The sequence below is a fragment of the Gossypium arboreum genome, chromosome 2 (genome assembly GCF_025698485.1).
Source record: "Gossypium arboreum isolate Shixiya-1 chromosome 2, ASM2569848v2, whole genome shotgun sequence".
Lineage (NCBI taxonomy): Eukaryota > Viridiplantae > Streptophyta > Magnoliopsida > Malvales > Malvaceae > Gossypium > Gossypium arboreum.
The window spans coordinates 103,013,105-103,037,234 of record NC_069071.1 but is presented as its reverse complement, the minus strand read 5'-3'; the positions used below and the strand labels follow the sequence as shown (position 1 = coordinate 103,037,234).

The 24,130-nt window shown below is 32.7% G+C and overlaps 2 protein-coding genes across 2 annotated transcripts; both read left to right on the top strand.

Moving 5' to 3' along the window:
- Positions 1-14,330: 14,330 nt before the first annotated feature.
- On the top strand, positions 14,331-16,511 carry LOC108466851 (monooxygenase 2-like). Its single transcript, XM_017767211.2, has 5 exons — positions 14,331-14,404; positions 14,510-14,656; positions 14,747-14,963; positions 15,476-15,704; positions 15,799-16,511. Exons 1-5 carry the CDS (start codon positions 14,331-14,333, stop codon positions 16,350-16,352), a joined length of 1,221 nt encoding a protein of 406 aa, XP_017622700.1. The 3' UTR covers positions 16,353-16,511.
- Positions 16,512-21,230: 4,719 nt separating this feature from the next.
- On the top strand, positions 21,231-23,234 carry LOC108466662 (monooxygenase 2-like). The gene is made up of 5 exons (XM_017767042.2): positions 21,231-21,536; positions 21,648-21,794; positions 21,887-22,103; positions 22,188-22,416; positions 22,499-23,234. Exons 1-5 carry the CDS (start codon positions 21,463-21,465, stop codon positions 23,050-23,052), a joined length of 1,221 nt encoding a protein of 406 aa, XP_017622531.1. The 5' UTR covers positions 21,231-21,462; the 3' UTR covers positions 23,053-23,234.
- Positions 23,235-24,130: the final 896 nt, after the last annotated feature.

Genomic DNA, 24,130 nt, shown 5'->3' with positions numbered 1-24,130 from the left:
CCTCCAAATTACGTTCAAACCCCACCTTTATTTTAGGCTTTGTAGATTTGCCCCAGCCTATTTTTAGCAAGGTTGAAAGCTTCAACCTTGCCATGTGTGTGGCCGGCCATGGGAGGGCTCTCTTGGCTGCTTAATTTGCTATTTTTAGCCGCCCTCTTCAGCTATAAAAGCCACCCTATGCTGCCCATTTTAAAGCATCCCTCAACATCCCTCATTCCACAACATTCTCTCATCCTCTCTTCACTTCTCTCAAAGTTTCCTCTCCATTTCTCCATCCCATTTTCCCTTCCTCTTGTGCTGATTTCCTCTCTTGAGAAAGAGGTGTTCTTCAGCCATCTTGGGAAGCGATCAAGGATTCATAGAAGCCTTGCTCGGTGAAGACAACGGAGACTAAGAACGGAGCAATAGTCAAGCCGCAGAGAAACACTGGATTTGCTTTCTGTTCCCTTTCTTTTTAATTTCTGTTGTTTTTATGATGAACATATCTATAAAAAATATTATTGTTGAAATGGTTATTTTAATCAATTTAGCTTGAATTTAATTCGTGTTGGGTTGATTATATTTTGCCTACTTGAATTATTAAAATAGTGTTTATGCTGTTATAGGCCTCAGTGAAATGCTTGATTAAGTAAAATCATGTTTAGGTTATCTGGCATTATAATTGTTTAGATAACTAAAGAATTAATTTTTTAAACGAATTGAAATTGCAATTAATGGACTCAGTACTTAATCAGTGCATGTTTAATTCTTCTAAGGTAACTAAAAATTAAATTAGCATTGTATTTGGCGATACATATGCCTTGCATAACTTGCAAGATTGTTGTGATTAAATTGTTTCAAGGTATGGCTACTTTGTTACTTCACATAATCTTTTACATGTTTATTAAGTTGAATTAATCGGTTGAATCGACATAGGAATATGCGAGAGATAATTTAATTCAATAAGTATGTATGTGCAATAGCATGTTTACTTTATTAAATCTGTTTAGTCGGTTGAATTGGCATAGGGATATGTTCAAGAGATAAATGGAATTTTTTAATTAGTAAATATGTTCATAAGTTAGCAAATTCTTGGGTTGCCGTGAATTTATTCATAATAACAGTAAGCACAATTTAATATTTCTAAGTTAAAAGGTATAATTAATCCAACACAATTATATCATCTTGATTAAATCTTAATTGAAATCGTGCACTAGAACTCTTTTAATTTATTTAAATTGTTTGCTTAGTTTTAAAATCTTAGTTTATAAATCACTCTTTTCAAACCAAAATCATTTTTACCTCACCAAAGTGTTTTAATTAATTTCATAAATATCGCTTTTTACAGTCCCTGTGGGTACGATAACTCGACAAGTACGATAACTCGACATTTACTTGTCACTTTATTACTTGTTATGATTGTGTACACTTGCACATTTCCACCGTTCCAGTCTTACACAAGGAGAGTAGGTAAATGACAATGATTCTGTGTCAGATAAGACAAAACCTTAATTAAATTCTAATGAGTTTTCACTGAGACAGAAGAGTTAAAGTAAACAATGAATTAAAATTAAAACCCTCTGTTGAAGAACCTCCTAAATTGGAATTAAAGCAACTACCAAATCACCTAGAATATGCATTTCTTAGAAATAATTCCACATTACCAGTGATTATTGCTTCAGATTTACAGCCAACCGAAAAGGACAAATTACTTCAAGTATTGAAAGAGCATAAAAGAGCTATAGCTTGGAAGATTTCTGACATAAGAGGGATCAGTCCTTCTTTTTGCACACATAAAATTTTAATGGAAGATGAATATAAACCTTGTGTCCAAGCTCAAAAATGACTGAATCCTAACATGAAAGAAGTCGTAAAAGCTGAGGTAATTAAACTTCTAGATACTGGAGTTATTTATCCTATTTCTGACAATTCTTGGGTGAGTCTTGTGCATGTTGTCCCTAAGAAAGGAGGCATGATTGTTGTGGCTAATGAGAAGAATGAATTAATCCCAACACGTACAGTCATGGGATGGAGAGTTTGCATTGACTATAGGAAGTTGAACGATGCCACGAGAAAAGATCATTTTCCCTTACCATTCATTGATCAGATGTTGAAAAGATTATCTAAGCACATGTATTATTGCTTCCTAGATGGACTCTCTAGTTACTTCCAAATCCCAATAGCTCTTGAAGATCAAGAGAAAACAACATTTACATGTCCATACAGTACGTTTTCTTATCGACAATTGCCTTCTGGATTATGTAATGCTCCTGCTACTTTTCAGCAATGCATATTGGCTATTTTTGATGAACTCGTAGAAGACATTATGGAGGTATTTATGGATGACTTCTCGGTATCGATAACTATTTTCATCTTTGCTTTAAAAATTTAAAACAAGTTATAATGAGATGTGAGGAAACGGACCTTATACTGAACTGGGAAAAATGTCATTTCATGGTTCATGAAGGGATTGTGTTAGGCCACAGAATTTCTAGTAAAGAGATTGAGGTTGACAAAGCGAAAATTGAAACTATTGAGAAATTACCTCCCCCTAGTTCAGTTAAGGCTATTCCAAGCTTTTTAGGACATGCTGGATTTTATAGAAGATTTATTAAGGATTTTTCTAAAATAGCTAAGCATTTAATGAATTTACTAGAAAAGGATGTGCCTTTCGATTTTAATAAGGAATGTTTAGAAGCATTTTATACTTTGAAAGACAAATTAATTAATGCTCCGATTGTATTTGCACCTAATTGGAATTTACCCTTTGAACTAATGTATGATGCAAGTGATTTTGCAGTAGGTGCGGTTCTTGGACAGCGAAAAGACAAGCATTTTCAACCGATCTATTATGCTAGCAAGATATTGACAGCTGCACAAGAAAATTATACGACGACTGAGAAAGAGTTGTTGGCTATGGTTTTTGCATTCGATAAATTTAGACCATATTTAATATTATCTAAAGTTGTCGTTTACACTAACCATTCAGCTCTTCGATACCTCCTTACTAAAGCAGATGCAAAGCCTTGACTAATAAGATGGATTTTATTGTTGTAGGAATTCGATTTAGAAATTCAAGATAAGAAGGGAGCAGAAAATCTTGCAACAGATCATCTGTCCAGATTAGAAAATCCACATCTTAAGGAGCTTGATGAACATGAGATAAATGACTCGTTTCCTAAAGAACAACTCCTGGTTATAGTTATAACTGACTCTGAGTACCTTGGTTTGCAGACATTGCGAATTATTTAGCTGCTAACGTTACACCAAAAGGGTTGACACATCAGCAAAAGAAACGATTTTTTACTGATGTGAAAAACTACTTTTTGGGAAGATCCTTTTCTTTTCCGTATATGTACAGATCAAGTTATTAGAAGATGCGTTACAAAGTAAGAAGCAATTAATATCTTGGAACATTGCCATTCAGGACCGACTAGAGGACATTACAGTGGGATTAGGACTGCACATAAAACGCTCGAATCAAGTTTTTTTTGGCCCACACTATTCAAAGACGCCAACAGGTATGTTACTTCTTGTGATAAATGTCAACGAACATGTAATATCTCCAAACATGATGAAATGCCTCAAACATATATGCTTTCATGTGAAATATTTGATGTATAGGGTATTGATTTTATGGGTTTATTCCCTCGCTCATTTGGGAATAAATACATCTTAGTAGCCGTTGATTATATATCCAAATAGGTGGAAGCCCAAGCTTTACCTATTAATGATGCTAGAGTGGTGGTGAGGTTCCTTAAGAAACTCTTCTCTCGATTTGGGACACCTAGAGCAATTATCAGTGATAGGTGTACTCATTTTTGTAATGCTTAATTTGATAAAACCCTTAAGAAATATGGAGTTTACCACAGAACAACTACCCCTTACCATCCTCAAACTAGTGGACAAGTCGAAGTAGCAAACCGAAAGCTTAAAAGTATCTTAGAAAAGACTGTAGAGTCAAATAGGAAGGATTGGGCAATGAAAGTAGATGATGCTTTATGGGCCTATAGAACTGCTTTTAAGACCCCCATAGGAACATCTCCTTACAGACTTGTTTATGGGAAAAGTTGTCATTTACTGTTTGAACTAGAACACAAGGCATTCTGGGCTATAAAGTTTCTAAACTTTGATCTCAAACTTGCAAGTGATAAAAGGTTGATGCAGTTGAATGAGCTAAATGAGTGGCGAGCTAATGCATATGAGAATTTGCGATTATACAAGAAAGCAATGAAGCGTCACCATGATGCTCGTTTAAAGCAACACAAGCAATTTGAAGTTGGAGATCTTGTCTTGCTATACAACTCAAGGCTCAAATTGTTTCCTAGGAAGTTAAAATCACGATGGTCAAGTCCATTCATAGTCCAAACCGTTTTTCCATATGGCATAGTAGAGGTAAGTCATCCAACCCACAACACTTTCAAGGTAAATGAACATCGTCTTAAACTTTATAACGGTGAGGATTTTAAAGATAATAGAGAGGAGCTATGGCTCCGTGAACCTGCCTAAATATGCCCACAAGGTAAAGTCGAGCTTAGACTTTAAATAAGCGCTCCTCGGGAGGCAACCTGAGCACTAACCCCATTAAATAAGTTTATTTTTCTTTCATTTTTTATAGTTTAAATGCATGTATTTTTGACACACTCGGCCAGACACACGGGCATGCCCATGGCTGTGTTAAAATAGGACACACATTTTCTCAAGTCAAAGTGATACACGGGCTGCGATAACTAGCCACGGCAGTACGATACGGCCTTGCGAACCACAAGGTCATGAAACACGAGTGTGTCTCAGACCGTGGTGAAACTGCACTTCAATTTCTCAAAAATCGCCAGAGGCACAGAATGCATTAAATTAGCACAGCCGTGCGATGCGACCGTGTAACCCACACGATCATAAAACACGGGCGTGCCTGAGTCTTGTGGGAACCTGAGCATACACTTTGAAATTTTCAACAAGTCAAAATGGAAAATGGGCAGATCCCACGGCCGTGTCCAAAAGTCGTGGGCAATCCTGACTACAAATTAAGACCTGGGCGTGTTGGAACTTCCACGGGCGTGGGAGAAGCGAACGAAAGAGCACTCGACCGTGCGATGCGACCGTGATGCACGGGTGTGTCCACGGGCCGTGGGTGACACTGACTTAAATCATCAGACCATGAGCACAAATTAAGACCCGGGCGTGTTGGAACTCCCATAGACATGGGAGAGGCAAATGAAAGAGCACATGACTGTGCGATGCGGCCGTGTGTCCATGGGCGTGTCTAAAGGTCGTGTGCAATACTGACTTAAATTTCACGAAAAACACGGGCTAGGAGTGAGGCACACTAGCATGGGCTACGACCGTGGCCCCCTCATTTTCAACCCAAACCCTAAATCCTTCTTATTTAAACCCCACTATTCACCCTTTCACCCCATTTACTATTCACGTCCCCTAGCCGCCACAGTCAACAACCTTCTACTTTGGCCACCATTTTCTGACGAGCCACCACACTAAAACCACCCTTCTTTTCCCCCTTCTTCTACCTTTCTTTTCCTTTCCCAAAACCCATCCGGCCAATACTCCTTTTCCAATACCACCCGTATACACCCCTACCAACTGACTCCCTATTTCGTTGTATCAACCATTCGGCTACCACCACCCAGCCACAGCCCTTATCGCCATTGGTTAAACTTGTTTATTATTTCTCTTACTTTCTTTTACAGTTATTATTCTTCTTTTTCTTCTCTTCTATTATTATTTATTTATTCTTACTTATTATTTTTTGCCACTATTTGGCTTCTGATCATTGTTATTTCTTAACTTTTAGTTTTCATTCTTTGATGATATTAATTTCTTCATTCACACAATTTTAGTCACTAGTATTCTCATACTTACTCATATATGATTTATTTTGACATTCCCATGAAGTCTTTTAAATATCGTGTTTCATATATTAGTTTTCTACATTTTACCTGTAAATCTTATTATGCATATTATTCTTACTAGTATTTTTCATTCGGCTATTATTTCCATACTTCCCTTTTTTCATTAATAATTACATGCATTTTAGCTATTTTAATTTCCTTCACATCCCATTTAGTCTGATTTGGAGTTACACCTAGATATCTACTTTGTTGCCTATGGACGATTTTTCAAAATTGATTTCTTTACTCCCTTCTACAGGATTATTATGGCAAATTCATGCGGAAAAACCAAAGTTCCAGTCCTCGCTTCTAAAAAGCAGAAGGGTCCAGGAGCGACATCCTCAAGTGCGACCACTGAGATAAGCCATCCCTTTCTACAGTTCCCACCAGGACCTCAAAAGGACCTTTTCCAGATTCTTCGTACAAGACCCCTTGGCATGGGTCGGTGCATCAACTAGGTTGCATTGGAACCAGTCCATCTTGCTGACTCAGTTCGCGCCCTCCTCACTACTACTTATTGGGACCGTTTCTTCGACATTATTGAGCCGACATACTTGGAGTTCACTTTGGAAATTTGTTTGACATTTCAGTTGCAGACGGTTATGTCAGAGTTCAACGACCCATGCACAGTCCATTTCTATCTTGGCGGTCTAGTGTGTTAATTGAGTGTCCCAGAATTAGGAGTGGCCTTGGGACTTTATACCAACGAATTTATGGAGGCTGACAATTTTCCCCATCTTCACTGTCAGATTCATTATTCACCCTCATCCTGTTGGGACAGTCTCTTACCTATAGTAGGAGCCTATGATCCCAGTTGTTCGAAGGCATTAGCTCTCCCCCCAGCCCTACAATACGTTCATGCACTACTTGCCCACACTTTAACAGGGCGACGAGAGAGTACTGGCGTCGTTAATACTCACAACGTATACTTCTTATGGAGTATGAGGCAAGGGCATGTTTTTGATCTCGCATACTTCATCACCCTCGCCTTTCGCCATCAGACCAAACGACACAGAAAAAGAGTCATCTGCATCGGCCCTTACGTGACTCGTCTAGCTCGACACTTTGGGCTCTTGAACACACTAGCGCAATCCTCATCACTCACACTCATCGGTTAGATGTCCCAACAGGGCATCTCAAGTATGCTCCACATGAGGGTGATAGAGCGTCGTCGTAGGTTTGATCCTCCTCAATACCGATTAACACGAGCCACAGATCAGGATGACCCCGAGGATATTACTGACGATATCCCTTCCTTTCATGAGAACTCACCTTCTCAGCCACCGTCGAGTCACAGACCAGTTCATGTGGCTACTTCATTGACAGAAATTTCTGACCACCTGACTCGATTCGAGCAATATTGCACTCAGCAGTTCAACAGCTCCGCTCAGCGATTCGACAGTATAGAGGCGACTCTGCAGCAGATTTTCTAGCATTTTTACATTTCGCCTCCAGCACCACCACCTCATGATCCAGCTGCCGATGAGGACTTTTGAGTCCTTTTATTTTCACTTTGTTTTTCCTTTCCTTTCCTTTTGTTTTTATTTTTATTTTTATTTTCATGTTCTAAAAGACTTTTATTAGTATATTTTGAACCCCTTAATTATATGGCTATTCTTTTATGAGTAACCATAACAACCCTATTGATATAACTCCCTAAAACATTACTAGTGATATCGCAGTTTCAAAAGGTTCAGTCGATTGGTGCTACTCAGGAATATACAAACAACCCTCTGGGGAAAGATAATCTACGATTGCCATATTCTGCTCGACCACAACCATAGCCACCACGACACCGACCACCACGATAACCTCTTTGCTTGGTGCTGTAATTGTGGAACCCAACCTCTACCACCACCAGAGTATCCTGCCCCACCTTCACTCTACCTAATTATGCATGCACTTCATTTCCAATGTCTATAAATACGCTTTCGTTATTCCATGGATTACATCCAAATTCAGGGTAGTTTCGCTTCTCCCCCTCTTTTATGCTATTATGCTTATATTGTTATTATCTATCTTTGTACATTGAGGACAATGTACATCTTAAGTGTGAGGAGGTTATTTATATGATTATAAAAAAACCCTGAATTATAAGTTGTTCTCAAATAATTTTCTCATATTATTATTAGAATGAATTTTAATTGATTTATAATTTTTATTGATATGTTTTGGATTAAAACATAGGTAATTGTGCATTGATTATTTAAACTTTAGGACAATAGAGAATTAAGCATGATAAGTTGAATTTTTAAGAAATAAAATTGTTAGGTTGTTTCCCTGAAATGAGGTATTATCTTGAAGTTCTAAATTTACAGGATTGACATCAAAAACCCATAATTTTTGTGAGATTTTGAGCCTTTTAGAGCATATATCTTTCTTGCACACTTTTATTGATGGTTATGAGTGAGTCAATACTGATTTGTTATTCTAGAACTTGCATTGATTATACATATCGAGACCACACCTTTGATTTGATATACTAAGATGATGAAGGCACTTAGGTTTTAACCCACTTACTCCATAAAAAGCCTACCCACATAATTAACCTTTAGTGAACCCTTTTGAGCCTTGAACATCATTTCTTGATTTCCCTTTAAAGATAACCCACAACTTAACCTTTTTTGATTCGTTAAGAATTTCTCCCTTTTTATTGACTCCCTTTTTATCGAGATTTGATTTGATTAGTTACCTAACTATGTTCATTCATTTCAGTTGCTAAATTATTTCTTATTATATACTTTCTGTTCTTATTCTTAAAAATATATATATTTATATATTCATGTAATTACATATTGCTATTCTTTCATAACAAGCTTGGATAAGTTAAAGTTACTATTTTGAGAAAAAGTTCACTTCATTAGTTTTGGATAGTTTCAATTTTGGCACTTGTTTGTAATTCAGTAATTAGCTTTATTTTTCTAAGTTTGGTAATCTATTAAATTGATCTCGATTCTAACCCTCTTTTTCAGCCTTTATTCACACCTTTAACCTAAGCCCCATTACAACTCTGCTAAAGACCTTTTGATTTGTGTATCATCTCATTTATAGTGGTGAAGATTTGATTTTCATGCAAGCCTATAGTAATAACTTTTCATGTTTGACTATTGAGTACTTAATTGTTGAACCTTAAAAACTTTGAGTGATTTGAGTGAATCTTTAGTGAGGATGTCAACTCTTGTCGATTTGGAATTAAAGGTAATTATTTAGATAAAGAGAAATACTTATGATTTTATGATTAAAATGCTCAACTCGGATTGTTTGAAACTTTGATATTCTTTTAGTTGAATTCTGAATGTATGATTATTTGTGGATTATTTTGAAACATTATTTGATAAGAATTATAAGTTGAGAAGAATTAATTTTAATTGTGAGTTGAGGATTTTGCTTGAGGACAAGCAAATGCTTAAGTGTGAGGATATTTGATAAACTTCAAAAGTAACATATTTTAATCTTATGCTTGGCATATTTTTGGATGATTTATCATAAGATTTAGTGGATTTGATGCTCCTAATCCTTTAATTTCATGTTTTATATCTAGACGATCATAGGAAAGAGAAAAGTGCAAGAAAAAGGCCAAAAATGGACAAAATGGGTTTATTTTAGTACTTCACATGGCCTAGACACTTCCATACGGGTAATCCACACGCCCGTGTGAGACAAACGGGTAGGCCACATGCCCGTGTGTCATGGCCGTGTCGACTTAAAACCATGTCAGAATTACACATGGCCTGAGCACCATTACACAGGCGTGCTACACGGCCGTGTCCCTGTCGAGACCTATTTTAATTCTACTTGGAAAAGGCTAATTTTGGGCTATTTTGGGCATTCCAAAGTCTATTTAAACACATGAGAAGAGGATCAAAAGGGGGGATAGAGTAGAAGGCAGAAAATACTCGAAGACAGCCATTGGAATTAGCTCGGAAGCAGGATTTACCTCAAGACTGAAGATCTCTATTCAATTTCTACCGAAGTTTTTGGGTTTCTTTATGTTTTGTTATTTTCTCAATTTTGAGATGTTTTCCCCCATTGTTATGAACTAAATTCCCTAAATACCTAGGGAAGATGAAACCTGAGACGAATCTTATTATCTTTTGAATTATATGATAAATACTTGTTCTTATTCTTAATTATGAGTTTTAATTCTTGCTTTAATATTTCAGGATATTAATTCAGGTTTTGATGTGCTTATTCAGTGGAGCAAAAGTCCCTGTATAAGAGAAGATCTTCCATAATTAAGCGGAGTTGATTGCAATCCTAGAGATAGGACGACATAAATCTATCGGATTAGAGTCAAATCTAATAAGGAAATCCATAGATCGAGCTAATGCAACAATAGGAGTTTTAATTAGAAAGAGATTTTAATTAATCAACCTAGAGTCAGTTGTTTTTAGTCTCGAGAGAGATATTAACATAAGCTAGGGATTTCTACGGATTAAGTCAAGTGAATAAATCGTCTAATTCAGAAGTAATAAGTGAAGTCTAGGTGGATTCTTCCTTGGGTATTGTCTTCTTCATCAGTTTTCCAAAAGTACTTTCCAACTTTTATCTCTATCATGTTCTTAGTTAATTAGATAGTTAATCTTAGTTTAAAAATATCCCTTTAATTCTTAGGCTAGATAATAAAAAGATAGTAATTACTAGTACTTTTAGTTCTTGTGGATACGATATTTCTGGTCTCACCATAACTATACTACTGTTTGATAGGTGCGCTTGCCTTAGTCGAATTTTTAGTCAATTTAGCGACCACCAGAGACTTCGTCGAAAACTTGAACACATTCCTTCCTGTTTGAACCCATCTTAATTAAGAAATTTACAGCTTTATTTTCTTCTCTAGGAACATACCTTAACCTCCAATGTCCAATATGCTCTAAAACTTGAAGGATTCTCCCTACCAAAGCAGAATTTGAAACTGTCAATTGCCTATCTTGAATAGCTTTAACCGCCTCTAAGCTATTAGTGAATAATAACACATCACTAGAAAGGAAGGTAAGTAGATTTTCTTTTTAAGATTTACTGATTGTACATAAAATTATCAAATATTAACTCAAAAATCTATATATTTAATAATAATAATAATAATAAAGAGTTTAATTGAGTTAGTATTACCATCAATCAATTTTAATTCTAATTGTTTTATAAATAAAAATATTAATTATAAAGTATTTATTTCCTTTTTATATTTTGATAAATCTAACCGGTCCCAATCCAATTGTGAAATTACCATAAGTCTAATTAGTTTACAAAGCAACAAATACAAATTTGAGGATATTTTATCTTTTATATTTGGATAAATTTAGAAAAAATATAAACACATAATGAAAATCATAAGATTTGAACTTGATAAATCATAAATTTTAAGTTCTTAAATTTACCATTTCAACGAAAACCATACTTAAATTTTATATAATTTTTTTATAAATTCATTACATATATATTTTTCACCTAAACATTACTATATTTACCAGCTAACTTTTTCATTTCAATGAAAGTTGTATTTAATTTTATATAATTTTATTTTATAAAATTACATAATTTTTCCATTAATATAGTGTGTCCATCATTATCTAGTTATAATTAATTTGTTTCCTTATAAATTTTTATCTCTTTCCACTTTCACATACATTTTTACTATATATAACAATGGTACTCAAACATAAAAAGACAACATATTACATAACTAAACTAAACATAAGTTGTTTTTGTAAGTATGTTTTGTTATTCATACTTGTTGATTCAATAGCCTTAACCTCGTTAATAGCTTCATCATAATGAAAATCATGATATCAATAGTGCCGAGATTTATAGGACATGGTATGCTCATGCAAGTTTGGGGACAACGATTTGAGGATTTATAATTTCACCGTTGATGATGATTTCATGTAGAAATTCAAACTAAAGATTATCAGGAATACATTTTTCTAGTGTTACATGACGTCTAACAACAATCATGCCGCGTTCGAAGTATACTTATTTTACAGGTGCAATGGGAAAAAAATACTTTTAGATCACTAAAGATGATAGGATTTAGTTGAAAAATATCCTTAAAAATTATGATGAATTTCAACATAAATAGGAATTGTGATGTAATGAAATGAGTTTGTTATGGGTCTTTCCATCAATATCCACACATATTTTGCAATAAAAACAATGTAATAAGTATCGTGAGCAATTTCCTTTTCTAATGAAGTTTGAAATTTAATTTTTATATTTAAAAATTAAATGTTGTTATAATCAATTTAAAATTTTTTGTTTAACCATCAATATTTTTCATAACTTTAGTCAAAATATTGATGTAATCATGTTATTTTCAGAATTTAAATTATTTAATATAGTAAAATTTGACATAAAATACTGATCTATATATTATATTTTTCAACTCCTAAGGGTCTATAGAACTAAATGGGATGAAAATAGACCTTTCCTTCTTTTACTTTTTTTTTCCATGAAATAATTAGTTTTAAATGCTTCTAATTTTTTTCTTTTTGGTTATAAGAGGAGTTTCAATTGTATTTAATTAGATTAAATGTTACTTACCGGTTATGTTTTTTCTTTATTATTAATTACTAAATTTATGAAGGTTGCAATAATATTTTATATTTTTACTATTTGATCTTTACGGCAATTTAGATTTTGCATGTCTAAATAAATTTAATATATATATATGTATTATAATTATATCTTTTCACCTCAAACCTGTCTTGAAATCTTGAGCAATTTCCCTCATCAATCTGGAAGCTTCAAGATTAGCAGTTCCATGCTACTTTCTGATTTCTTACACCAGAGAAAAGGGGCTCAGCAATGTAAATGTCCTCAATTTTAGGGTTAAATCTCATTTTTATTAAAAGATTAGGGACTAAAATAATAATTTTTTATTTCTGATTTCGAATTAGGCTCTTATTTTCCCCCTCTTTTCTTTTTTTTTTTGGCATAGGTTAAATGTTCCAATTTCAATTTAGGGCTCTTATAAATTTTTGTTCGGATTTCGATGATATGGACGCAACTGAAGCAGGATAACAGTAGAATAAGTGAGGAATAACAGAAAGAAATCAGGGAAAGAGAAGAAAATCAGAGAAGCAGAATTCAGTTTTGAAATTCCATAACCATTTTCCCCTCCCAGGCCACAACTGCTTAAGAAAGAAAGAATTAACGGTTTCGAAAATCAGTTAAGCTGTTAGTTGATAGCTGTGCTTATGAAACGCATCGTTTCATTTCATGGATACGGACTTAAAACGTGTGGTTTTGGCCACTAAACAACTCGACCAAAACGCACTGTTTTATTTACTTAACGCTAAAACATCAAAACGTAGCGTTTAACCCACAAAGATTATAGCAGCCCGTTGAATAATCTTCCCGTAACATTCGATTTAGGCCTCTAATTTTCCCCTTTATAAAATTTTCCTTTCAAAGCAATCAGATCGAATCACTTTTGTTCTTCATTTCCAACTAATTGTTTTAAGAACCATTTTGTAAAATTATTGGGTTTCTGGTTAGGTCCATTTACTAGATTTTTATAATTTTCTTCTGTAGACGGAATCAACATTTGACAAGAAAAATTATATATATTTTTCAAATTTTCTTTCTTTTAAATTCTAATAATTTTAATAATTTTACATATACGAAATGTGAGTAATTAAGTATACATGAAATATATAACAATTGTTAAGGTTGACCGTTAGTTAACTAATGGTTATGTCAGCTTTTCATTCAAAAATTATTTATTTAACAAAAATTGAAAGATTTAAGGACTTAAATGCTTTAAAAAATAAGGGTAAGATGACATTCGAATGTTAGGAGTGAATTTAGAAAATATATATATAAAAAAAAAAAAGCATATAATATCAAAACTGATTAATTTGGACCTTGGGAACATCCTTCCATACCCTGCATCTGCATGAGAATTAAGTAATCTAGAATCTTCATTCTTGGAGACAAGGAAACGTCCTGACCTTTGAAAATTAGTCAGAAGAAAAGATTAAGTCTCGTTTAAACTTCTCCAATGTTACAGTTTAGTTCTTTCTTGGCCGCCATATGATACCTGCTGCTACATGATTGGGTAATAAACACTCATCGGCAGGCCTTACTTGACTGCTACTCTTCAATTCCTGCAACCACACCTCGTGTTTGATAGTAAAACAAGCTACATAACTTGTGATAACCCCTCTTTTTATCTCAAATATGCAATACTTTTTACATCGTATGAATGGTTGGTTTTACTAGAAAAGACAACATAATCCAATTCAATATTGTGGACGAAGTTTAATCTGCTGACGGCCAGACAAATTGACCATATACAAAATTGGACCTGGATTTGGATTCCGGACACCATCATTTGTCCTTGTCTTTCTTGCACTATAAATATCTTCCTTCATGTTTACCAGCCTTGTAAAGAATTAAGAGCATTTTGCAACTATAGTTTAGCCTCTATTAACCAAAAGCGTGCCGATGGAAATAGTTGAAGACATTGTGATCGTGGGGGCTGGAATTGCTGGTCTAACCACATCCGTGGGACTTCACAGGTACATCAACCCGCACCAACAGTCCTTCAATACGATCATATTAGCTGAAATTGAGAATCTGTAAACGTAATATACATAGTAGTAACTGGTTCTAAACTATTGCAGGCTTGGAATTCGTAGTTTAGTATTGGAATCATCGGACAGATTAAGGATCACTGGCTTTGCATTGTCGACATGGAACAATGCCTGGAAAGCCTTGGATGCTATTGGCATTGGTGAATCTCTCCGGCATCAACATCACCTTACGCCAAGGTACTGTATTTAACTACGTTGAACCGTCTTTTTGAAGTCCCAAGCTTCATTTTGCTCTAAACTAACGTGAATGGTTGAATATGAGTGCAGCATACTTTTTGCCTCTACAAATTTAGACCAGCCAGTGTCAGAGATATCGTATAAGGGCCATGAAGTTCGTTGTCTTCAAAGGAGATTGCTGTTGGAAACTCTAGCAAATGAACTCCCCAGCGATACCATCAGGTTTTCGTCTAAAGTGGTTTCCATTGAAGAATCTGGCTTCTTCAAACGAGTGCACCTATCTGATGGAACTATCCTCAAAACCAAGGTAAAATCGAGTTAATTTATGAAATTTTTTATGGTTGTCACATGAAAACCAAACTTTATTTTTCTTAGAATTTTGAAAAAGTAATAATTGTTTTCACATAACTGTGAACAGTATAACAAAGTAATTAAAGTGTAAAATGAGATCTGGATTATAAAGAATTTTGTGCAAGTTTATTTTTTTTTTTTAACAAATTTATTATAAATTTTGATCATATTTGTTCTTTTTTAAAACAATGTCTAGAATCATCCATAGTGCCTCCCCAACTCATATTCGAACATTCATCTTCTTACATTAACAATAATACCTATACTAAATGAACTAATACTCAATTCACAAATTTATTTAATTTTTTTTTACAAATTAATGTTGAATTTGCTGCCTATTTCAAAGTTCAAAAAATATACAAATAAATATGATCAATTAGACATGTATTACTCACGTTACAACATTAAATGTATCATACCTATGTAACATTGAGTTGAACTGTCAATGTTGATTGTACCTGACAACAGGTACTGATTGGTTGTGATGGAGTGAACTCAGTGGTGGCAAAATGGCTTGGTTTCAAGGCGCCTGTTTTCACAGGTCGATTAGCAATTAGGGGTTACACAAAATTCAACGATGGCCATGGTTTGGGACCAAAATTTAGGCAGTTCGTTGGCAAAGGTCTTCGATTTGGTTTCCTCCCTTGTAATGATGAGGATTTTCATTGGTTTTTGACTTGGACTCCATCCACCAAAGGTACTTAACCCCCCCCCCCCTTTATTTTTCTATTGCAAATTTGTGCTTAAATTGAATACCATGTTCCCTAAAATTCTACTGTTACACTTTGTAGATGAAGAATTAGAAGACGACCCAGTTAAGCTGAAGCAATTTGTAATGAGCAAGCTTGAAGATATACCCAATGAAATGAAATCTGTTGTAGAGAAAACTCAACTAGATGCCATTTTGTCATCTCCATTAAAATACAGAAGACCTTGGGAGCTTCTATGGGGAAATATCAGTAAAGGCAACGTTTGTGTAGCTGGTGATGCCCTTCATCCCATGACACCAGAACTTGGCCAAGGTGGATGTGCAGCCTTGGAAGATGGGGTTGTTCTAGCAAGGTGTATTGCTGAAGCATTATTGAAACCAGGTGGGGAAGAAACCAATGGTAAAATAGTTGATGAAGAAGAGGAATACAGGAGGATTGAAATAGGGTTGAAAATATTTGCTCAAAAGAGAAGATGGAGAAGTATTGATCTCATTAGCACAGCTTATATGGTGGGTTATATACAACAAAACAATGGGACAATTATTAACTTCTTAAGAGATAATTTTCTCTCCAAATTTTTACCTAGGATGCTATTAAGAAAGGGTGATTTTGATTGTCGCAAGCTTAAATATTAATTAATATTTGTTGAGCTATGTATAATTTTCAAGTTTATATAATATAGAAATATGTTACAGAGTGGACATTATAACTAGAGTGTTCTAATAGAGAAATTGTTTTATTAAAGTTATGTAACTTTGTATAAATAATAATGCTATTGTGTATTTTTATCTGTTTTTTTAAATATATGTTTAGATTAAATAATATGTCTCAAATAAAAATGTTAAAAAAGACGATATAGTTATTTGTGTTTACAATATATAAATATAAAATAATGCTATATCAATAATTGTATTAATAATGTTAAGTTTAATGTCTCAAGTTTTTTATATAACAATATTTAAGATAAATTTTATATGTATTATAGTCCCTAAATCATTTAGTGAAAGTATAATTTAAAATTTTACCAAACATCAATATACTCAAAAACATGTTTTAATTTATTTAAATATTTTAAGGTGTTTAATTTTATTTTTTTGAAGGTGATGACTATTGCTGTGATAGCATGGAAAAAGCAATTTGTAAGGGTGATGGTGGAGTTGAGGATGGTGAGCTAGTGATACACGAGAGTTCTACATGGAAATCATGGTTGAGGCTCATAATAGTTACAGAATTATAGTTTAATACTTAGTTTGATAAAATAAAAAAAAAGGTTAGGTACTGTATTTAAATAAAATGTAATATTTATAAAATTTTAGAGTTTGAAACAGTGAGAAATAAATAATAAACTAGTCAGAATTTGACAAAATCAGAAAATAAGAATTATCAGTGTTATAAGATAGTAAACAAAAGTATTGAAGGTAATAAAAAAATATGTATATTGAGAGAAACTAATTCGGGGTATCGACTAAATTTACAGAAAAGTGAAAAGTGTTGGAGCTAATGTGAGAAAATTAAGAGTTAAAGTGATTAAATTGAATTAGAGAAGAAAGGAGGGGGATTAGAGGTGAAAATTTACTAAAAGAAAAGATATTTTTGGAAAAGCAATGTCTCACTTGTAACTAAATGAAACTGGAGGAGCAAAATGGGAAAAAAAAAACAAACATAAAAAGATATTTTAATGATAGAAAAGTCTAGAGAAATTGAGAGAAATGAAGGGGAAAGGATTATAAATCAGCCATCACCCCCTATGGTTCTCACGTCATCTTCTATGGCTATTAAGTTAAGTTTTGTTTTTCTTTCAATTTAGTCTCTCTCTTTTTTTTTTTTACTATTTTTTAATTAATTGAGCTCCAACCTTCAAAATTTGTTCATAAATAGTAGATGAAATTAATAGAAAGGAGTAGTAGCTATATAAATTCCATAAAATAAACATCTATGGTTGTCTTAGAGGAGAGAGAAAATAATGGATTGTAAAGAATACAAGTAATTGAGGTAAGTATTTCAATATTTCTACTTTATTTGATTTAAACCAAGTTTAGAGTATACTAAATTGATCTAATTAATTATGAATGTGCAAATAATATGAATGAAATTAAATTGTAAAAGTTGTGAAATTTATAATTGAAATAAGAGAAGTTATTTAGAAGCTATATGTTGTTGATAAGTGAGATATAAAGATTAAATTGGATGATAATTAAAAGTATAATGGTTATGTGTAACTAAATGGAAATTAATGCAAAGAATTTTGAAAAATTAAATATTAGCACCAAATAGTCTTGGACAGTAACTGTAGTTTCACTTTGAAAATTCACCAAAAATTGTAGAGTTTGAATTAGAGAATAAATAAAATATGAAATTAAAGATTATTAAGTCTAGTTTCACATAGAAGAAACGGTATAAGCAATGGAATTTTATATTGTGAGATATAATAATTTATGTGAGATAAGGTAAGAATGATTTTGAGTTTCCGTGTTCTAATTTTGAAAAATCATTATAAATTGTAAAAAAAATGTTTAAGAGATGAAATTTATATGGATAAAACCTTAATTAGTCTATTTTCAAGGGAAGCAAACATTATCTTAATACAAGATTTGTATTGAAAGATAGCAGGTTTCTAGTGAAGAATGGTTAGTGCTGCCTAGCAGCAAAACAAAGGATGATTTAAAGAATTAATTGTATCAATTGACTTAAATAAAAATTCTGAAAATTTTATGCTATTATCGAGTCTAGTTTCAAGAACAAAAGGTGGAACTTAATTTTGAATTCTATAGGTCGAGATATAAATATTTTAGTGACTGCCACTCAAGGGACAACTTTCATAAGAGTATATGTGTGATTAAAGAAACCTTAATTAATGTAACACCTAGACATGATATGTTAAGAGTCAAAGATTCATATATATATATATATATATATATATATATAAAGGATGTGGATTGGAGTGGATGAGGAAGAAAATATTTGGAGAATTATAATACTAAGAAATTGTTACAAAGGATAGTTTTGTTAATTCGTAAAGGAAGTGCAAATGTTTTATTGAAACACTAAGTAAGTGATTGGTATAAAATGAATTAAGGAGGCCCTAATTGACAAATTGATTGTCAAATATTACTAATAATAATGATAGGTAGAGAGGATAAACTAATTTAAAGCAAGCTTTCTAAAGGACTTAATTGTAAAATATTAATAATTGTGTTAATTTCACAAATTTGGAATTAATGGCATGATCATAAGGTTCAATTACAGAATATCATATGTTTAAGAATAAGTGGTCTAGTAATGATTTTGGATAATAAATTTAGTATATTTTAAGGCTGAAAAGAAAAAGGGTACAATATGAAGGATTAAAGTGCCAAATTAACCCAGGCTGAAAATGAAACAAAGAATGACACTTTGGTATCGATAAAAAGCCAAAAGTATTGATACTTTAAGGTAAGCATCGATACCTTGTGTTATATATTGATACATTGGGTATTTATTTTGAATTTTTTAATTTTGAAGCTCAAAACGGTATTGATACATTATCATGTATCGATACCTAAACTATAGTATCAATATCTTAGTGGTGGTATTGATACTTGGGCCCTGTTTGGTATAAAATATGATTCTGAAACAAATTTTTATGGAAAAATTCCACCCAGTGTAGTCCAATATTGTTGTATTATGGAAATAACCCATTAATAAGTTTAAAATATGAACAGACAAGGAATCGAATTAAATGATTTAGCCAAGAATTCTCTGGCACTCAAATGTGGCATTCTTATATTTGGCTCGATAGTGGAGTCGGGTATAGAGATATTATACAAAAAAATATAATTTGAAGGTTTATTATTCAATTAAGCTTAATTATATCTATATATGATAAATCAATTAAAAATGAAAAACATCTTTTACTATATGAAATATTAAAAAAATTGATTTAAAATAATTAAATTTGTGTACAAATTTTTGGGGAACCATATAAAAACTCTTTAAATCTGGTGCGAAATTCACATATTTTGGAAATATTAGTTTTGTAATTCGGCCAAGCTTCGTGTCATAAAATGTTGTTCATAGTGTATGCCAAACCAAGCTTGAACAGATTAAAAATAAGTCATTAATTAAACTTGAACAGATTTTAATTGTAGATAATGGACTTTTTTTAATGAATCTCAATAATGCTCAAATTTTCTGTGCTCGTCATGAAACTCAATGTTCAATCATTTGGCATCGTTGAATTTCTTTATTACACCAACCGATATTAATTTGGACCTTGGGGACACCTCGAAATTTCCTACCTATGACCATACATACTCTGCATACAGTCCTGATTCAAACCTCCACCTTTTAGAATTAGTCCCAAAACTTTTTTTAATGTTATAGTTTAATCATTTCTTGGCTGCCAAGTGATACCTGCTGCTACATGATTGGGCAGTTAACACTTTATTTGCCTCATCGGTAGGCCTTACTTGACTACTTTTTGCTCACAATTCGGACCCAGTTTCGATTGAGTTGATTTGAGCTGTTTTTTCTATTTTTAAATTTAGGTCGGCTGTCTAAAAAGTGAGTTTTTTTTTTCAATCTCAATTAAAATATAAGAAAGGTTAATTTGGACTAGATTCAGTCCACTTTATATTTGATCTTTTAGATAACTTTTATTTAAATATATATATTTTAAAATAATACACTAAATGTATTTAAAAGGCGTTAAAATAATTTTTTCAACACATTAAAATAAATTAAAATTTATTTACATTAAAAGTAAAATAAATATAATAAATATTTTATTATATTAAATATAGTTTTAAAATTTATATTTTAGGTTAAGCTATTTAGTTGAATATTTTTTTTTATGAGATTTTGAGTGATGGGTTTAATTGTTATTAGGCTAGTAGTTTAACATAAATATATATAATAATTATTTAACATATATAATTAATATAATATTTTATAATATAATATATTCAAACTTAGGTAAAAGTCTTGCTCGAGTCCGATCCATATAGAAAATAGACCTTAAATTTTACCTAAATTTATTTATTTAAATTTTTTTATTTTTCGAGCATACTTTTAAACTTAAGCAGGTGACTTAATGATGAACAAATCTGCTTTTCACTAAAATACTAAAATAAAGGACTCAACTTGTAATACTAGTATCATGATTAATTGTTATATATTTGAATTATATTTATATGAATTGAATTATAAAGAAACTAGTTGATGTTAAACAAAGAATTAAAAGAAGTGAGATAGAGGAGAGAGAGGGGTAACATGTATGCAACTTAGAATACTTGTCTTCTTTTTAGGTTTCCGCATGTTACCCATCATGGCTTCAATGTTTTTTCATCTTACACGCAGAGTAAGGTGTCTTGTTATTATTCTTTATTTGCTTTAAGATCATGTATTTTAACCTGAAATCCTCTAAATGACATCTACATTCTTGGATAGATGTCAGAATAAAATAAAAAAACTTATTAAATACTTTAGTATATAACAAAGAAAATCTTATCCCAATTGCTTCCCTACAAGTTGAAGCTGATGAACACACTATTTGAGCCCACACAATGATTTTGAAGCCAGCTTTCGCAACAATACATTTGACGGCCATTTTCTGACCAGACCACACAAATTTGACTAAAATATTATATATAGAATTGCACCTGGATCTGGATAAATCCCCACACCATCATTTGTTTACCAGGCTTGTCAAGAATAAAGAGCATTTTGCAACTATAGTCTTAGCCTCTGTAAATCAAAAACGTGGTGATGGAAATAGTTGAAGACGTTGTGATTGTGGGAGCTGGAATTGCTGGTCTGACCACATCCTTGGGACTTCACAGGTACATCAACCCGCACCAACAGTGCTTTGATACGATCATATTAGCTTAAAATTCAGAATCTCTAAATGTAAATACATAGTAGTAACTGGTTCTAAATCTAAACTATTACAGGCTTGGAATTCGTAGTTTAGTATTGGAATCATCAGACGAGTTAAGGATCACCGGCTTTGCGTTCACGACATGGAGCAATGCCTGGAAAGCCTTGGATGCTGTTGGCATCGGTGACTCTCTTCGGCGTCAACATTACCTTACGCCAAGGTACTGTATTTAACTACATTGAACCTTGTTTTTGAAGTCCCAAGCTTCATTTGCTATAAACTGACGTCGATGGTGGTTGAACATGAATGCAGCATACTCGTTGCCTCTACATTTTTAGACCAGCCAGCATCAGAGATATCATATAAGGGTCATGAAATTCGGTGTCTTCAAAGGAGATTGTTGTTGGAAACTTTAGCAAAGGAACTCCCCAGCGATACCATCAGGTTCTCTTCTAAAGTGGTTTCCATTGAGGAATCTGGCTTCTTCAAACGACTGCATCTGTCTGATGGAACCATCCTCAAAACTAAGGTAAAATCGGGTATTGTGTATAATTTTCAAGAAAACCAAAATTTATTGTTCAAGAGTTCAATTCTTGATTGTAAATGATGACAGGTATTGATTGGATGTGATGGAGTGAACTCAGTGGTGGCAAAATGGCTTGGTTTCGGCAAGCCTGTATTCACAGGTCGATCAGCAATTAGGGGTTCCGCAAATTTCAAAGGTGGCCATGGCTTTGGACTAAAATTCAGGCAGTTCATTGGCAAGGGTCTTCGATCAGGCTTCCTCCCTTGTAATGATGAGAATGTTTATTGGTTTTTGACTTGGACTCCATCCACCAAAGGTACCTAACCCCCACCCTTTTTTCCTGGTTGTGCTTAAATCGAGTACCATCTTCCCTAAAATTCTACTGTTATACTTTTTAGATGAAGAATTAGAAGACGACCCAGTTAAACTGAAGCAATTTGTAATGAGCAAGCTTCAAGATATACCCAATGAGATGAAATCTGTTGTAGGAAAAACTGAGCTAGATGCCATTGCATCATCCCCTTTAAGATACAGAAGACCTTGGGAGCTTCTATGGGGCAGTATAAGCAAAGGCAACGTTTGTGTAGCCGGTGATGCCCTTCATCCCATGACACCAGACCTTGGGCAAGGTGGATGTGCAGCTTTGGAAGATGGGGTTGTTCTAGCAAGGTGTATTGCTGAAGCGTTATTGAAACCAGGTGGGGAAGAAAACAAAGGAAAAATAGTTGATGAAGAAGAGGAATACAAAAGGATTGAAATGGGGTTGAAAAACTACGCTCAAGAGAGAAGATGGAGAAGTATTGATCTAGTTAGCACAGCTTTTATGGTGGGTTATATACAACAAAACAGCGGCAAGATTATTAACTTCCTCAGAGATAAATTCCTTTCCAGATTCTTACCTGGGATGCTGTTAAGAAAGGCTAGTTTTGATTGCGGCACGCTCAAATATTGATTAGCATTTCTTTCCTCTTTATTTAATTTATTTTTTTTTTTATGAAAATTTGATTAGCATTTGTTGATTGAATAATTTTGTGTATTATTTTTTTTTTATGAATATCTTATTAAGTGTATGTCCATGATGATCAAGATAAATCATCCCTTTTGATCAATAAAGTATATTCTCTGTTATTTTCATATTTTCTTTATTCTTTATTCTCTTCATCTCTCTTTATTTTATAACAGGTTATCAGCATAATCTTGCTCAAAGTGATAATTCCTTTTACTAATGATCAAATTTATCCTCCATGATTTCCAATATCTTTAACGGCAAAATGCAAAGTTTTTACTGGAATATTCTTTTATTTAATGTTTTATATTTAATTATTATTTTTCATTCTTATTTCATTATATGTTATCATTGTTTTGATTAACTTATTTTACTTTTTGTTCTTAAGGATGGTGTGATACCATTATCTATATGAAATCAAGAAGTAAGATTCACTCTCAACGTTTGCTTTTGATATTTGTTTGGGGATGATCTTTTTTTCTTCATTACAAAGGATGTTTATAATCACTACTTCTCATCCATGGTAACATAAGTTAATCTAATCAAATTCTTTTAAAATTTGATTTGATTTCTATCAAAAAGTTCAATTTATATAATTCACTATTAGTGTCTTTATGAATTTATAAAACTCTTCACGCATTTAATTATTGAGATTTTTATGTGGAGATAAATAATTTTTCATTTTTAATAGAATTGATTGGTTTAATTTTGACTTTGATTAAGATTTATGATTATTGCGGGATGTGAGTAAAAATACTTACTTGTCATGAACTTTTGGATATTCACCCTGTCTGTGATAATTTCATATCATTGTAAAATTTGAGACAAAATTTTTGTCATAAGATGTGGATGTTAGAAAATGTTTATGTTTAAACTTTTACAATTGTAAAGTTATTTTAATTTGACATTATAATATTTTGTATTTGGTTATGGTATGATATATAAAATATATATATTATCTAACCACAATGATTTATTAGTGACATAAATTTATTATTTGTTACGTTTAATATATGTTTTATTT